General features: G+C 57.8%; 1 protein-coding gene across 5 annotated transcripts in view; it reads left to right on the forward strand.

The window, feature by feature from the left end:
- The window catches only part of TOM1L2 (target of myb1 like 2 membrane trafficking protein), a 120,216-nt gene extending 109,097 nt beyond the window's left edge, over window positions 1-11,119 (forward strand). For 3 of the 5 annotated variants that reach the window (XM_036113067.2, XM_036113068.2, XM_036113069.2), the window contains 3 exons: window positions 4,628-4,687; window positions 6,570-6,606; window positions 7,559-11,119. In XM_036113067.2, coding sequence (XP_035968960.1) covers window positions 4,628-4,687; window positions 6,570-6,606; window positions 7,559-7,707 — 246 coding nt within the window. In that variant the 3' untranslated portion in view covers window positions 7,708-11,119. The remainder of the gene's footprint in view (window positions 1-4,627; window positions 4,688-6,569; window positions 6,607-7,558) is intronic. The other 2 variants (XM_036113070.2, XM_036113071.2) reach the window with 2 other exon arrangements.
- The last annotated feature ends 6,693 nt before the right edge of the window (window positions 11,120-17,812 follow it).

The following is a 17,812-nucleotide window of genomic DNA, read 5'->3' on the forward strand; positions in this document are numbered from 1 at the left end:
TGTGCTAGGCTGTGGCCAGCATGTCCAAGATGGTAGGCAGCACAATGGGGGTCACCTGCCTGAGCAAGGTGTGGCCAGCATGCAAGGCCACAGGCCACACGGAGCCATCAGAACCGAGGGGGTGGGGAGATCTGCCTGCCACCCCGGCTTGGAGCCAGGGACCTTTGCACAGCTCTGTGTCTATACTAGACCCCACGGTCATTCTTAGAGACATAGGCTGCCTGGGCTCCTCATTTACTTCTTCAGGGACAGGCTGGGGTTTGGGTCCCCATGTGTGGGTGGCCTATAGAGCAGGACTCCTGGAGACCACGTCCACGCCAGTTCCAAATTGGGAGGATCCAGCCATGTGTCCTTGTGCCTACTAATCCTGCAAAAAAGGATACTGTTCGTACCAACTACCCTGAGTGTGGCCTTGGCAGCTCATGGTGGCACCTGCCTCTGCCCACACAGAGCCCCCGTCCTCCGCCCTGTCCCCCACTAGAGCTCCAGTCTCCCAACTTCCCAGAAACAAGCCCAACTAACAGCTAACCCGGTATCTCACCTGCCTGACTGCAGTGTTTTTTTTATTTTATTTTAAACAACGTATATTAATTGCTTTGCCTTATTTCCCATAGTGTAGAAACCCTGAGTCTTTCTAAAACCCCTGAGTACAAATTCTTTACTTGGAAACTTTTTGTACTATTGAGTGAGACTGAAGGGCTTCTAGACTCTCCCTCCTGTTTGGGTGGCAGTGGGACGCGTTGTAGGGAGGATTTCACAATTCTCTAGAAAGAACACACCTGAGCTTTTCAGAAATGGTTCTTGTTGCATCATAAAATCAGACTCGTGGGTTTCCTTGTGGAGTTGGGGCTCGGTCTCCTGGGACTCTGGGTGTCTAGATTAACAATCCCAGATTCGTTACCCATCGAAGAGAACCCTGAGAGGCATCGTGAGCCAGCCTGCCCGGAGACTGCCAGTGCACTGCATCCCCCCACCTCCTAGCCTCTCCATATGCAGGGTGCAGCCAGAGGACCGAATGTAAGCCCCAACAAGAGCAGCAGTAGGTCAGTAGGAGTGCGCTGCTGCCAAAGTCCAGTTTGGGCCTGGGAGCAGTAGGGTGCCCTACTCAGGCCTGGAGGACCCCCCCCCCCCCAGACATAGCAAGCCCAAAGCCACAAAGATCACTGGCTGTGCCCGGAGACGGGAGCCCATCAAGGGACAGCGGACAGCTCCCCCAGCGTTCACGTCCAAATCTGCCACTTCTGGTACTCAACACGCCAGCTTCTCTTCGGACTCTGAAGATGGGCCAGGCGCGTCTCCCCCATTGCCTTAGCCGAGCAAACCCCGTGGGTGCTGGTCTGTATGGGGAGGGTGGTCCCGTGCCACCTTCCTCTGTTTTTCTGTCTTCACATCTTTTTCTTTCTGTCCCCTCCCCCAACACTCTGCTCTTCAGACCCTTGGACCAGTCTTCAGCTTTGGATCATTGCCCAAGAAGATGGTAAAACCATGCTGTGGTAGAGGCCACAGTCTCTTAGGGATCAGCTGGGCCCATCCTCGTTTGATGGATGAGAACACTGAGGCCTCCCAGGGGCCTGGTGACGTGCCCAAAGCCACGGGGCAGTGACAGAGTCCATTGCCCTCTTCCCTGGCCAAGGCCTCTCCCTTCCCTTCCATCAGCATGGCCGGGGGCGTTCCCTCTTCCTCCCTCCCCGTCTCCGCAGTTCCTGTTTGGGGAGCAGCGTGCATATTTAGTCTGTGTCTGGTAGCACCTGCGTTATTAGAAGGAACTTTACCCTGGCGGAATACTCAAGGCATTGACTGATCAGGGCGGGAGGTTTATATAGCTAAGGTATTGTGTCCAACCACAAGCAAGTCAACCCTTGCCCTGTGTCATATAAGCTTTACTGTTAGCTCTCCCTGTAGCTGCAGGGAGATTCCCGCCCTGAGGCCAAGTGCCTTTCGTTCAGGAAGGAGTCAAGGCCAGCCGTGTCCGATATCCCTGGGTTTCGGAATTAGAAGACAGAACCCCTGACCTGGAAGTTAAGGGGTTCGGAGTCCTGAGTGGTGAAAACTAAATATGACCTAGCCGTCACCCTATTTCACAGATAAGGAAACTGAGGCCAAGACTTGCCCAAGTCCCGTCCCCATCCCTGCTCTGCCTCTTCACCCGAAGCCCTGAGGCTTCTTAGGATGGGAGAGGCTCCAGGGCTCTTGAGTGAAGAAGCAAGTCCAGAGAAAAGTGATTTGCTCGAAAAGTGAAGTGACAAGCCCAGCCGGAGGGACCCATTGCCCAGTGCCCCAGCTCCCGGATCTTCGCCTGGAGGATGCGCTTCCATAAGCACGCTATTTATTTGGAGATGTCTAAGAGAAGGAAGAAAAGTGTTCCCATGATCCAGCTTTTGGGAAATTTTTTTTTTTTTGAGGGGGTGAGGAATTTCTCAAATGTCAATGTTTATTTTCTGAGTGTGCTGGCTTTCGAGATTAATCCTCAAAGAAGAAAACTGGAGCATGATACCCAGCCTCGAGGGGATGACTTTGGAACAGGAACAAAAATATTATAAGCCAAATCGGAAGGTTGAAGGCCCGTGACCCCTTCATGGCTTTTTTTCAAGCTCCTGCCACACATTGGAAAGCTCTGTCCCTCGAACCTCCATTTTTCCTTGATAGGTTAATGCTGAGTAGGTATAAAAAAGCCCAGCGCATGCTCCCAACCACGCTGGTTGGGTGTTTTTTTCTATTTGGAGATGCCGCTAACTTTCCAACTTTCCACGCTAACTTGGCGTGGCACGCATCGTCCCAGACACCAGGCATTCTGACTTAGAGAAGCATCAAGATAATGAAAATTGGCATCTCCTGTCCCAGGAACATGTCAAGACAGACGTCCTGCCAGCAAGCATGAAATTAGCAGGTCACACCCTGCGTGCCCTACTGCTTTCTTTTTGATGGGGGAGGTGGGTTCTGCCTTGGGTGCCGTTAGCACGTCCACTCCAGGCATCTGTGCCCTCCAGAGGGAGAATCACGTGTTCCTTGTCCCTAGGAGCCCTTTCAGGGTGATTTGAACTTGACATTTTTTCCATTGCAACGTTAAGTTCCCAGGAAGTCAAAGAAATAAAATGACAACATAGATAGAATCTTCCTAATCTGACCTGAGTGGTTGGGCCTGCACCTTTACCAAGATGCCTGTGGGCTGCCCACACTGGGTCTCTAGTTAGGCTCGGTACACATGAAGCTACTCCAGGTGCCTGGAGCAAGGGGACAGCCAGCCTCACCAGCTGTGTGTGCACGCAGAGCCCCTGCAGGATCGCAGACCCCCCCCTACACAGTGCGCTCCGGCAGGCTTAGGAGTCCTCGCTCTTCCTCACACCCCAAACCCCATCAGTAGCAGGTTTCCACCTCCAGGAGCGGCTTGTCCCCATCAGGGCAGGGCTGGTGATGGGAAATCTTCGTTCTTTTCCTTTGTTAAGGTCATGTTATTTTTTAGATTTTGCAAACACTAAGGCAGTCCTCTGATTGCTTGTTTTAACTGTATTCTTACCCTAGATTGTGATGCTGGGGGGAAACCAGCTATAGACACAGTGCTGGCGAACTTTCTGGAAATAGTGAACTTGTGAGCCACTCTTGCGTTCTAGCCAAATGCAGGTTTCAGAATCACTCCCCCCACAACCCCCCACCCCGGGCCTGGACACGGGTGGGCCAGGCATGGACACGGCTCAGGAGCCCATGAGGCTTGTCTTTGTTGGCTCGGGACCCACTCACCCCCCTGGCCACTGCTCCCCAGTTCTCCGTTCGTTCCCTGAACTCTTTTCCTTTGGCCCCCAAAGCCCAGCCAGCCATTGAGAGCTGGGAAGACGGGGTGAGACTAAAGGAGCCACTGCATTCCGGGGCCGCTTCGTGATTCTTTCCTGAAGAGACACAAAGCCGACTAAAGCCCTGCCGTTGCTTTGGTCATCAAAGCTCTAGCTTATGCCCGTTTCTGTTGGCGGTGAGATGAGCCTGCCTGCTGTCAGCCAGGCCCTACCCAGGCACCGGTGCTCCCCTCCTCCCACTCAGAGTTGCACCGGGACATAGTCCGAAACACTTTCAGTGCCTGCCTGACCACCTGCACCCCCGCTCCGGGTGGACTGCCACCTGGCCTCCCCAGTGGCATTGGAGGAGGGGCCCCTGGTATCTCCTCTGGTCACCCCCAGAGGCGAGGCCTGACAGCGGGTAGGCAGGACTCTTCCAAGGGTTCTAACCCGATGAGCTCAAGTTCAAGTTCAAAACCAGCCTGCAGGACCAGCGCATTCCTGAGATGAGAAGGGGCTTTGCAGCCCTGGGCTGAGAGTAGTCAAAAAGTTACCATTTCAAGAACGCGTACCACTGCCCTCCCATCCCCAACCCCACCCCCACCCCCACCCCCACCCCCACCCCCCGGCACCTGCCGGTCAGCCCTGCTGCTTAGAACTGGCCACCTCATCGCTTCCCTCACCTGCCATTTCATATGTGGCTGCCTTGTGTTGCCCGCACCTGCTGTGCCAACGCGTTTTTTTGCTCTGTGTACGTTTTGGTTTCGTTTGGGGGTTGCTTTTGACGATTTCCTTTGTTCGGTGTTCTGTCTCCCCTCGCCTGGCTGTGGGGCTGCCTGACCCGCTGCTTGCCGCCTCCATAGATCCCCGTTGCGCAGCCCTCTGTCATGGACGACATTGAAGTGTGGCTCAGGACGGACCTGGTGAGACTCGACTTTTCTCTTTCGCGTGTGGGCTGTGGCGAGGCAGAGCGCTTCTGACGACAGGCCCGGGGCCACCGGCTGCTTCCGCCACGGGATGGCGGAGGAGGGTGGCGAGCCGGCTCTGCTCGCTTGCCCTTCTGCCCACCCCGGGCTGTGGCTGCCCCGGGGCACCCGCTCCGGGCACAACCCCTGAACCCCGGCTGCCCCGGGGCCGCGGCAGGCAGGGTTCTGGCTGGCTCCGGAACACACACTTGTCCCCCAGTTACTTTACTGTAGCAGCTGTGTGTGTGCTTGGGTTTTTGGGGTTTTTTTGTTTGTTTGTTTGCTTTTTGGTTTTTTTGGTTCTTTTTGCTTTGGGTTTTTTGGATCCTAGTGGGGTTTATTTTTAATTTTTTTTTCCTTTCCACTGTGAAATTATGCGGACATGAGTTGAGTGTTTTGTTTTTCAATTTACTGCCATTCCCACTTCGCCAGCATCTTCTGGTAGCTTGGATTTGAAAGAACCCTTGCCCTAGAGACTATTGTCTTTATCCACAGAGCTAGGACAGGAAGGTGAGGACATCATGCATTTGCAAGTGGCAGCAGGTCCCAAGAAAGGAGGGCTGCCGTGGCTGGTCCCTCCCTCTGCTGCTTATGAAGCACGTCTACTGGCAGAGGCTGTATGGGAGGCAGAACGGGGCTTGTTGGCCAGGGGGCTGATGAAGAAATACACTCCGGGAGGGGAAGCGGCCTGCCCAAGGGCATGGGCTGGGCAGAGTCTCCCTTAGTCCTGGAGACACCTCATCTCTTGCTCCTCGTTACCCCCTCTTCAGGGGACCCTGTCCCCAGAACAGAGCATCTGTAACCACAGGGTTGGCCTGGCTGGCAGGGGGCTGGAGGCTTGGCCCCCTCCTACACTAAGGTACAGCCCCCTAAGGGGCCACCTCCCCACAAGGCCAGGCTTTCTGAAGACACTCATTGCTCAGCAAGGCAGACACCCGGGTGCCATGCCAGGGGAGGAAGACAATGCCCCCTGACCTCTTTCCCGAGGGAATGCCTGGAAAAGAAATAGCTCCTCTCACAGAAAGAAGCAAAGCAGGAAGGACCACGGCGCTCAGCTCACAAGGGGGGCCCGAGGGTTCAGAAACAGGGAGGGACCCTTCCAGCAAGGCTGAACAGCAGGTCATAGCAGAGCCAGGAAGGAAGCCAGGTCTCCTGGCTGAGCCCAAGGCCTTGTCCACTTCCCTGTCCGGCTCCCTTCCCTGTTCCCAGCGACCACTGCGTTCTCCAAACAAACTGCATTGTTAAGAGCTCTTAGAGCGTCCATGGCTTCTCAGAAACTGGCAGCAGGTGACCGAATCTGGGCCACAGGAAGCTGCGGGACATAGCTTCTGGTGGGACGGCACTCAGCGGCCAAAGACTGCCTGGTGTCAGCCCCGTGCCCGGGGCTTCATGGCTCTGTCCCTTCCAGGCCTCATGCAGTTCCCAGCTGTTAGCATGGACAGTGTGTTCCCAGAACCATGCATCTGCTGAGCACATGGGCACCTGAGGGGGCCCTGGGCACGCTTTGGGCTCAGCTTCCCTGAAGCCCCTGCTCTGGGAGAATTTCCATGGCTGGGCAGCGGCCTGCTGTGGCCCTGCCTGGAGCCCAACCCAGAGAACCAGCTTGTGCCTTTTTTTTTTTTTTTTGATTTTTCTTTCTGGTCCTTCTGGAGGATCAAAGCCGAGAACTGCTTGGTTTGGGGGTTTGGTTTTGTTCGTTTTTGCTTTTTGAAAAACAAGGATTCCGGGTCTCCAGAAGCAGTACTTGACTACTGCAGAACCCCAGGAAGGGGAGGTGAGAGGGTTTGCTCAGTGTGGCCAGGGTGGGGCCCTAATGCTGCTCTCTTTGCTCCTCCCGCAGAAGGGTGATGACCTGGAGGAAGGCGTCACGAGTGAAGGTACGACCTGGCCAGCACCTTTCCAGCTCCCCACCCTCCGTTGGCTCCTCCTGCCCGGGGCTCTTGGGGTGCACAGGGACTGGTACCCCCTCCGCCTCAGGGCCTCTACTGCCAGAGCGTCTCCTGGTGCCCGTCCTTGCTTGGCCTGGGCTTCTCTGCTCTGCCCCAGCCAGGCCCTGTGCTGACCAGGGAAGTGGCGGAAAGAACGTAGGACTTTAAGAAGGTCACAGAGCTAGTGATGAGTAGGTCCAGGCTGCCACCTGAGGTCAGCATGGTCCCCAGACCTACAGTCCTAACCAGTTTGTCCCTCCCCCCAAATTCTCAATCCAGCCGAGAGACAAGATACATGCCATGTCCACAGGGCACAGAGGGCACTTCTCAGGCCTGGCGTCCTGTGACCTCTCTTCTGCGGGGCCAGGGGATGATAGGTCGGGTCCCGTCATGCTCCTCCTGTCTCACCCCCACCCCATTCTCTTCTGCACCGCCACACCATCTGCTCAGCCCCCCTCCACTGGCAAAACCTTGCGTGGTGGATGAGAATTGGTCAGGGGATGTTCTCTGTCAAGTTTAAGTAGGAACTTGCCCCTCCAGCTTGCCCTGTCCTGTCCTCAGTGCTGCTGGAGAGAATGGAAAAGCTCCAGTTTGAAGGTGGGGCAGGAATCCTCACTCCCCCCTTCCCCCAGTACCACCTGCTGGCAACCAGGCTTCCCACTTGCCTGGGAGGCGGCAGAGGAGGGAATCCAGGCTGGGTCTTCAGGCAGCTCAGGCCAGGGCGCTGAGGGTGGGAACTTGCACGGTGGGGGGGGGGGGGGGGGGGGGGGAGAAGGGCACGACCCCTGTTGACACAAGCGAGGGGGGCTCCGAGGGGAGCAGGTGGGATGTGGTCATTTGAGCCTCGCTGCGGGCCTAACTCCCTACCAATCCTGGCCCTTGCCCGGGTTTTGTATTGCAGAATTCGATAAGTTCCTGGAAGAAAGAGCCAAAGCTGCCGAAATGGTCCCCAGCCTCCCCTCGCCCCCAGGGGACACCCCAGCCCCAGCCTCAAACCCCTCCGGCCGGAAGAAGCCAGAGCGATCAGAGGACGCCCTCTTTGCCCTGTGAGCTGGTCTACGGTTTGGCTCCCCAGACGGCAGGTCACCTCCTGTCCCCCCGGTCCAAACGAGGCACTGGCCCCCCGCCCCCCATCTGCAGTCCCCTCTCGGTCCTGTACTGCTGTGTCTCCATGGAAGCGTCCCTGTGTTTGCTCCCAGGCCTCCCACGTGGCAGGACCAACTTTAACCACCTTCTTCTGTCTGGGTGGTGGGACAGCCCCGCTGCAACCAGAGGCTCTCGCCCCCACCCCCGCCCCTCCTGCCCACAGGCTCCTTCTGCCTATATGTCCTCCCCAGAAGAGCAGGCCATGGGACCATTTCTTGAGGAGACACCTGGACTGTCTTTTCTCCGGTCCCTCCCTCCCACAGAGAAGGGGGTCAGACCCCAGTCCTTTCCCCCATGTGCCCCACCCCTGCCTGCCTCGGTGGGTCTCCTTGGACCGGCCTACCCTCCCGTGCCCCTGTTCCAGAAAGGGTTTGTCTGCACCTGTGGACTTGGTCTCCCTCCCTGGAATGCTGCTCCCTGACGCGTGTCACCCTGTGGCACTTGGCGTGCTCGGCACTTTAGAAGGCTCTGTGGGTGCCTGTGTGTGAGGCCTGTCGTCCTTTTGACCCTCTCTCCATCACTAAGCTGCTAGGCCAGGCGCCCGCCCAAGCCGGCTCAACAGCTGAGCCCGGAACCAAGGGGTCCGTGCAGGCTCCTGGTGTGCTGAGGGAGAGCCAAGGGCAGTTACAGGATGGCACGCGCCCCACGGATGGTGGTCAAGAGGCACACGGCTTAGCTCCCACTGAGATACACCACCGGAAACCAAACTGCCCCATGCCCGCCGCACGCTGCCCTCACACGGTTGTCCCCGTCTGGGGAGGGCCCCGCCTGGGGAGGAGTTGCTCTGGCTTGCTTGGGAAGGCTCGGTGGGTTTGTGAGCCATCGTGCCATCAGCCCTTCCTACCTGCCAGTTGGAGCAGGGAGCTCGTTGACATAGGCTGACACAGGTGCCTCGGGCTCCGGGAGAAGCATTTGGACCGGGCCCTGGACGCCTCCGATGGAGAGCGAGGTGCCGCCCGGCCCAGAGCCCCGTGCCCAGTCGCGCGCCTCAGCTTCCTCCTCAGAGGCCTGGGGTCTGGCTGGGGGCCTGTCTGGCAGGACCAGCTGGGGAGGTCACACTCCAGGTCCTCAGAGGACATGCAGGAAGCTCCTCTCAGAGCTCAGCCAGCCTGACTCTGGCCCTGCCCTCCCGGGGAGTCAGTGCCATGCCCTCCACTCTCCCCCCCACCCCTGCCCCTCAGTCTGCCTACACACCTCTCCTCGACGTGGTTCCCAGGCAGAGCCCCCTGAGGCCCGCTTGGATGTTCAGACGTCTGAAGTCCAACGGCTTGACATGAGCTGCAGAGAAGGTGGCTGGGATGGTCCAGCTGGACCCAGCAACCCAGCTGCTTGCCCTGTGGCGCAGTCCCGAGCACTAGTCTCTGTGAGGGCCAGGGGTCCCCCTTTGTAGCTGGGCCTCGGGGGTTAGGCCTGCGGCAGCTGTAAACCCACAACCACTGAGCCCAGCATCTTCTGAGGGAAGAGCCAGACTCCCTGCCTTGTAGAGAGGGAAGTCCCCACGAGAACGGGGTCCTGAGGGGACAGGAGGCTCCTGGCATGAGTGAAGCCGAGGCCTGCGTCTGCCTGGGGAGACCCCAGCACAGTTGCTCTGGACCTATGGTCCAGAGCTGCCCCCCAACTCCAGGCTGGCCATGGAGAAACCAGGCCAGCCCCGGGCAGCAGGTGGTGGTGGACCCTGGGAGCTGACAGGAAGGCACTGGCCCACACAGGGAAGTGTCCCCTGCCTTCCCGGCCTGGAGCTGCCCCTCCTGCTGTCACCCACACACGTCAGGCCCAGAGGCAACCTGCTCCTATCTGGACGCTGAGGGGACACTTGCTTGAGGCCTGCCCAAAAAGCCAAGTAGGGGCCCAGGTGGCCTTAAGGGGGTGCTGCTCAGCCCTTCCTGTCCCCAGGGGCCACATGACTGCTGGCTGCCTTCCATCTGGGGAGCACAGCCCCGGGGCTACGTGCTTAGGGAGGGGAGCAGAGCTGTGGCAGGCAAGCCGGCCAGTGCCTACGCCCCAGGGGAGAGAGACCCTCGCGAGCCACCAGCCTCTGCACAAGTGTTAGAAATCACAGATACGGTATGTACTTAATTACACTAAATTATTGCTGGGATTCCTTATAAGCACTAATTATACCTGATTATAGGTTAAAATATTTATTTTGTCAAAATATTTTCTTGGGGATGTGTTGAACTTTTCTGTGTTCATTGTGTGCTAAGATGAGAAAACTAACCATTGCTTCCTGCCTGCCTTTGGGGCCAGTGGGCAGCAGTGACCCAGGGCACTGGTGGGCTTCTGACCAGCCTGCCCCAAAGCGGTCCCTGTCCAGGAGCCCGAGGCACCGAGCAGGCCGACTGGGGCCAGGCCGAGAGGTGACCCACCTGCTTATCAGCACGCACGGGACAAGGGCTTTCTGAGCTGACAGGGCTTGTTGCTGGCATGGGCCAGAGGGAAGGGTGACTGTTGGTCCGTTGTGTGTCCTCCTGTCTTTGTCAGCCCCATCAGTGTGAGCGACCATGCTGTCTGCCTTGGCTCACTGCCCTTCCCCTGCTCACCCAGAGGTCCAGAGCAACGGGGCCTGGGGAGGTGTGGGGCCTGCACTGTCACTCAAGTTCCCCACCTGGGCAAGTGGTGGCAAGGGCTCTGGATGGCCCCCGGGGCAGCAGGTACCTGGACTCCTCCAGCATCGTGGGGCGGACAGCGGCTCAGCCTCCCACACACCTGCTCCTCGTCTTCCTTCCTGCCGCCCACCCCCACTCTGCCTCCACGTACACCCGTTTCTAACTCAGTCCAGCCCAGCCTTCTGGACGGTTTGAGGGGGGCTGTGGGCTTGCTGGGGAAGAGCTCCATGCCGGAGTCCTGTGTTCTCAGCTTGGCCTCCGTGGCTCAGGGCGTGTGCGCCTCCAGAAGACGCCCCTTGCGGTGCCCGCCTCTCCCGGTGCCCACCTCCCGCCCTCCCTGTGCAGGGGGGTCCACGCCGGGCTTCCCCTGCAGCCAGCAGCCCCCGGGGACAGCTGTCAACCCTCTCGTGTGGGGAACGGGGGGCGGAGATTTATTTCCTAAAGTTTGCACTTAATTTGTGAGGGCCTCAGGATCGTTGGGGGCTACCGCAGAGAGAACTGTGTCGCGTCTGTTGTCCAGCTGTCCCCGGAGTCTGACGTTCTGTTGCTGTTGTGCGTTTCTGCGGGCAGAGCCGGGTCTGGAGGGCGGGTCGGTGCCCTCAAGGCTGAGCGCGTCCATCCACCCACTGGCTCTCCTTCCAGATATTGTCTCTCTAGTTTGGGTTCTTGCATGTAAAATACTCCACAATAAAGAAACAAACAAACTGTTACTCTGTGATCTTTGTGGAGTCGGCTGCGACGGTCCAAAGGGCCTGCCTGTTCTGGCCCCCTGCTTAGAGGGGGGCCACCTGGGGGGGGCCTCTAGAGGGAGCAGTTTGGGCAGCTTGCCCCACTCTCCCCCGCCCCCCAAGCGTGCCCAGGCTGCAGGAGCAGGGCCAGGGGAGTCTGGGCTAGAGGAAAATCCCCATGCTGGTCCCAGTTCCGCTTTACTGGGGCACACACAGCCTGGTTGTGGGGTGTTGGTTGTAGCAGCTGGAACCCTGCCACGGCCTCTGCCTAAGAGCTCTCCCAGGGCCTGTGCTGCTTCCCGTGTCTCCTCCAGGGTCCCAGGCACTCGGCCCCACCGCCTCAGCCCCCCTCAGCCGGGCTGCCTGAACTTGGCTGGGCATCCTCCGAATTACCCGTACAGCCTGTGCTGGGCACTGAATTTGAGACGTGCTGTTCGAAGAACCCCCTCCCCCCACCCCCAGTCTTAGAAACTGCTTTCTCGAGATAGGATTCACATAGCGTAAAATGCACGCATTTAAGGTACACGATTTAAGTAGCTTTTATTTTTATTTTTTGCTTTTCTTAAGTAGGCTCCACACCCAGCACGGAGCCTAGTGTGAGCCTTGAACTCACGACCCTGAGATCAAGACCTGAGCTGAGATCAAGAGTCCAATGCTTCACCGACTGAGCCACCCAGGTGCCCCTTTTTAGTTTTTCACAGAGTTGTGCAACAGTCAACCACAATCAATTTTAGAGCATTTCATCAGTAATCGCCGCCCCCCATCTCCCCACACCCTCCAACCCACTCTCCCTTTTAAAAAGGTTTCTGGGGGCGCCTGGCTGGCTCAGTCTGTGGAACATGCGACTTGATCTTGGGGCCATGAGTTCGAGCCCCATATTGGGTGTGGAGATAAACTTAAAAAAATTTAAAAAGTTTCTGTCCTCTCCACCTGTCCTACGAGCTGGCCACCCTGGGGTTGCTGCCAGGCCACGGTCCTCTGGGATGCAGGCCTCAGCAGGCCCAGAGGTGCAGGGGCCCTTGAGGGGCGCATTGGGGGGCCACATGGTGCCCATGTCTTCAGTGGCTCAGAGGAGGCTGGGAGCCCTTTAATCCTTACAGGTTCCGGGGTTCGAGGATGGACCTCAAGCATGGTGGGCTCCTCAAGCCCCCAGGTGAGCCTGGAAAAATTGCAGGGACATCTACCTAACCTGTTGTGTGCAGGTGAAGAGACAGGGCTGGGAAGACCCACTTCACTAAGTTTGCCCAGGGCTTGGCAATGGGGCCAACGCTCCAACCCAGACCTTGGGCCTTCTAGGCCATGGCCATGGAGGGGTGGGCAGCAGGGGAGGCCATCCTATCCACCTGGAACACCAGCCCTGTGGGGAGATAACTCAGGAGGGGGCTGCCCTGCCTCCTCATAGGAGGCAGGTGGGACCCTGATTGGGGGCCACATTGGGACCATCACCAGCCCAGGTGATGCAGCAGCACCCAGCTCCCTTGAGCCTGTTGCCTCGATGGGCTCTAGGGACCTCTGTGAAGGCTCTGCCTGTTTCTGGCCAATCTGAATGAGATTGAGGCTCCCACAGCAAGGGGAGTGTGGGAGTGGGCCTCTGAAGTGTGGGAGACCCCCCAGTCTCCGGTCCTGGTGAATAGAAGGCATGGATCCTGAGCCCGTTCTCCGCCCCTGGCCCTGTTCGAGGCACCGTGGGTGCCAAAAGAGGCCTGAGCTCTGTTCCTGCCCTGTGGAGAGTGGCTTGGCCCTGAGATAAGCGCTGTGGACTTGCCAGGGCACCCCGTCCACTTCCAGCACGTTTCTGAGAGCCTGCTGTGCCGGGTTGGCGTTGGGGGGGGGGGGCTGCTTGAGTCCTCCCCTCAGAGAGCTCACAGCCTGGTTCAGTTCCCAGAATCAAGGACACTCTGCAGCCAGGAAGCACTGGAGCCCTCTTCCAGAGCTTACGGGGCGGGGTGGGGGCTCTGAGGGAGCAGCCAAGGCCCAGAGTAACTGCCTGCATGAAGTTGCAATGGGCAGGCCAGCCACAGGGGAGGGAGAGGGTGGTGAGGCAACTGACCTAACAGACAAGCCTCCTCGGAGGGACCGCAAGATCCCTGGCAGCCACTTGCCAAGATGCATTTCCCCAGTACCTTAACAGCTGTTCCTAAAAAGGAGGGGTTCTGTGGAGAGAGACATTTGGGAAATGCTGAAGTAAAGTTATGTAGTGTCAAGATCTCTTTGTCCAAGATAAAGGTAGTTTGTGGCCCAAATTCCTTGTTTAGAGATGCTATACTGGAGCTTAAGTTGTGGTAAAAAGATGTTTGATTTAATCAGAAAGAGGAATTTCTTGGCTTATGCAACAAAAGTTCTGATAGTTCAGCTTCAGGCATAGCTGGATCCAGATGCTTAGGGATTTGGTTAGGAATCTGCTTCCTCTGGGTTGGCTCTTCCATGTGGTTGACTGAAGGCCGCCTGCAGCTCCAGGCTGACTTTCCACTAGCAGAGAGAGGGTATTGCTCTCGCAGTAGTTCCAACAAAGTTCCAGAACCCACTCTGAAAAACCAGACTGTTCGCAGAGGGAAGATGAAATCTGAGGAGGCAGGGCACCTGGCTGGCTCAATACGCGGAGCTTGTGACTCTTGATTTCAGGGTTGTAAGTTTGAGCCCCATGTTGGGTGTCGAGATTACTTAAAAATAAAATCTTTAAAAAAAATTTTTTTAGAAGGCATTAGATGGCCACCGCTGTGTGGGTGGAGAGGCCCAGAGATGGGAGTGCACACTGAGGGGTGGAGACTTGGACAGAGACAAGCTTCTGGATTCCTCTTTCAGTGCTCCCTCGTCAACCTTTGGTTGCCTCCCCTCATTGGAGCCTGAGAGGAGCTGCTTTCCAGCGATAGCTGCCTTCTCCAGAGATCTGGAGGGGGCAATGTGGGAACACTGTGGGTCTTATCATGGCTCACAGTCCCCCTACTCGCTAGTCCCACACTGAAGCACCTGAGGAGAGTCTTTTTCCAGCCCACCTCCTTTCCAAGAAAAAGGTCTCTTTAGGGTCCCCAGGGACCAGAGGTGGGCAGAACAAAAGGACTTGAATAGGCATGAGTCACCCAGAAATTCCAGTTTATTTCCAAGGAGCCTCTGCCAGGTCTTGCCCTCAGAGGAGTCTGGCCAGGGCCTCCAAGCCCAGGCCCTCGGCATCCCGGGAAGCAAAATCTCTGCTCTCAGCACTTGGGGGTCAGTGGGATGTTTCTGGAAACCGAGTGGACTCCTCTGCCTGGTGCCATCTCCTCCCCACCCCTGTGTCCACTCTAAGAGCACCCTACCAGGGGTGGCAGGCTCCCCTGCAGGTGTCTGAACAAGTCACTGCTCCTCTCTGGTGTATACTCCCTCGATCTATAAAGTGGGATCACGGGTGGTAAGCCCAACGCCTGCAGGGGCCTTTTTCATATACTCATTTACGAGTGGGGTGGTCCAGGTGTGATACCCGGGGACTGATGGGGACAGTGGGGATGCCCACAGCCCTGGCTAAAGGGGCACTCCAGTTGCTGAGCCCAGTGTTGCTCAATACTCCCATTTTCCAAGAAAAGCCAGAAGTCCAGCCTTCGGATGGAATCTTCTATATTTGACAATTAATTCAAAATCAGAACACATGTAGAGTTGGATTTGGCATGTAGAGGTCAGGGGATGTCTGAGGTCCCCATTCTCCCTGCCGCCAATTCAACCCACCCTCTCAATCTACACTTGGCCTCACCCCAGATAGCCGGTTAACACCCAGGGGACAGATGTGCCCCCCTCATTCTTCATTGCTGTCAGCTTCACCCCTCACAGAGGAGCAGAACTGGTGACCAGCAGATCTTTGGGGAGTGTCTATTGAATTGACTCATTGATGAACCCGGAGGTGACCACCATGAGTGGCAAAGCTGACCCAAAGAAGCTCAGAGAGGGCTAGAAACAATTTGCCCAGCACACAGCAGAGGCCAACCTGGAATGAGAATACAGAGTCATCTAAGGACCAGAATCATCCATGTCAACAGCCATCTGGTTCCATTAGGTCCAGAAGGGGGGAAACTGAGGCTCCAGGCTGGCTCTGTGCTGTTTGGCCCCCTTGGCCATAACCTGGGCAGGTCCTAGCTTAGCTACCGCAGAAATGAAGGATAATCGGGGGCAGGCGGAGTTGCAGGGGGGCTCCTGGAGTGGGGAGGGGTCTCCGTATGGGTGGCCAAGCTCAGCCTTCCTGCCCGGTGCCAGCAGCCCTGGCAACCCCAGTGCCTGCCCCTCTACCCACCCCTGAGCTCCGCCAAGACGAGTAGCCTTGAAAGAGGCCCTGCCCGCCTCCGGGCTGGACACCCGCCCCAAATGTCTCGGAACCCACAGATGCCTGTCAGTCCCTAAGACGTCTGGGGAGGTAAGGGGGGAGATGCGTGCCCCTATTTCACAGTTGGGTGAGCTGGGCGGAGTCCCGCCTCTGGGAGCTGGGCGCGCCTCCTGTCCCGAGAGCCAAGGGCCCACAGGGGCCCCGGGCAGGGGGCGGGGCCGTCCCACGTCAGCCCCGCCCCCGTGTCCGGACGCACACCTGGCGGCGGTCCCAGCCAGGTGTCTGGCCTGGAGGCCTGGCCGAGAAGAGCCGGCCCAGCTGGTCCCAGGGGTCCAGACCCTGCCAGTCCGCACCGCGGTGCCGCCCCACCCCCCGGGTCGAACGGGCGCGGCGCATGTGACCCAGGGCCCGGCTCCCGGGAGTTTCGCGCTGACGCCGCGTCACCCCACTCGGGGCCGGGCGCCCATTGGCTGCGCCGCGGCCCGCGGGGCGGGACTTGTCTGGCTCGGCGCCCCAACTCCCCTGGGTCTCCGGCCGCTGCCAGGCCCTGGGTGAGGAGCCTGCACCGTGACGAAATCAGGGGCAACAGCTGTGAGGTCGTGGGCAAGTCGCTTTACCTCCCCGGGTCTCGGTGTCCTCATCTGTCAAATGGGAATAGCAGCCCAGTCCCCCTGGGACTGTTGGGAGGAATACATGGGTTAATTCTGGTAAGCGCTCAAAGGTTGTTGCCCGGGCAGACACGGCCTGCCAGCGTCACGGTTGGCCAGGCTGGGACCCCTGCCCCCTACCAGGCATACCGGGGCAGAGGGGCCCCCCACCATGGCTTGTGCCCCTCAGTGCCCTGGCACACACTCCTTGTGTGAGTTCGGATCACCCCGACCAAGAGGGGCCTGGGGGGCTTGTTTAGGGGTCTCAGGCTCTTTAGGGGGAGGAGCCACCAAGAGAAGGTTTCCCTGAAGAACTGTCGCCCCCATCCCGTCTTTCCCCACTCTCACGTTGAGAATTGCCCTGGTAATCTGACGCTGCGAAGCAAAGTTTTGTCCCTTTGGTTGCAAAGATTTAAAGCACCCCCCCACCCCAACTATGCCTCATGGCCGGGCTTCAGTTTCAATTGGCATTTCTAGTCTGGGCGGCAGGGCTCCTGTTGACCTTGCCTTACCCTCTTTCCCTTCACTCCTGCAGTTATGACATGCATATTTATTGAACCATGCTCTTTACATATGTGGTAAACTCATTTTTAAAGAACAGTGGGGCAGGTCTGCTGTGATGTTGACTCCAACACACCTTACCTGTCTCTGCACAGTGACTGCAGGAAGGATTATTCTCATTTTCCAATCTAGTAGCTGAGACTCAGAAAAGGGAAGTAAGTGGTTCCAGGTCACACAGCAAACGGGTGAAAAACCAGACCAGCTTCCTGACTCTGGAAAATGTGGTCTTTAGAGGCTCTACTCAGCACCCACTCCTCTCCCCACTCCTCTCCCTGAGAAGGGCTGTTAGGATTTTCAGGGAAGTCACCAGACTCCCAAGGCCTCCTGAGTGCTTGGCTCCTGCTTGGGCAGTAGGGTCTGGGGTAGGGGGACAGGACGAAAGATGGCTGAGGAGAAGCCAGATCCCTCTGTGCTCCCCAGGAGAAGTTCATCTGGATCCCTGGGTGGATCCCAGAGCAGGGCCACTTGGGTGGGGGGGAGATGTGGTTTGGAGACCCCCATGGCTCCTGTTCTGGGTAATTGTCCACAGCGGCCACTTCCAGGAGGGGAACAAAGAGAGCTGCACGTACAGGCCGAGCCCTTGGAACTTGGGCCTCCCAAGTCCTCTCCTGGGCAAGGCACCCCCCTTTGAAAGTGCACCACTAATTTTACTCCCTCAGAAGGCATGGCCAGACAGGCTGTATCTGGAGTCTGAGCGAGACAGTATTTGGGATGGCATGACTCACTGAGGCCAGGGGCTAGGAGAGACTGGGGGTCTAGACCTCTGATGGGACTTCTTGGCTGCCCTCCACCAAGGGTACCTTTGTCTCCTTGCATAATTCCAGAGACAGGAAGCTCACTGCCTTTCCAGTTTCAAGATACTCAAATGTTCTAGTTTATCTCTATGCACGTCGGTGGGACCCCATCCCTGCCACCTAGCTCTGTCCCCAGTCCACAGGGCCCAGGGTTCAGTCTCCAGCCATTTTCCCAGCCAAGCTGCCTCCTCTGACTCAGACCCAGCCTGTCATGATCCAGGGCAACCTGGCTCAAGTCTAAAGCACAGCCCACCTCTTCCTTGTGTCCGCCATCCTGGCTGCTCCCAAGGGTGAGCACCAAGGTTGAAGTCAGATAGCCCTGGGGCCCAACCCTGTCATTGTTCCTGAGTAGCTGTGTGCTTGGGCAATTAGAACTCTGGGTCTTCCT

Source organism: Halichoerus grypus, chromosome 2 (genome assembly GCF_964656455.1).
Source record: "Halichoerus grypus chromosome 2, mHalGry1.hap1.1, whole genome shotgun sequence".
Taxonomy (NCBI): domain Eukaryota; kingdom Metazoa; phylum Chordata; class Mammalia; order Carnivora; family Phocidae; genus Halichoerus; species Halichoerus grypus.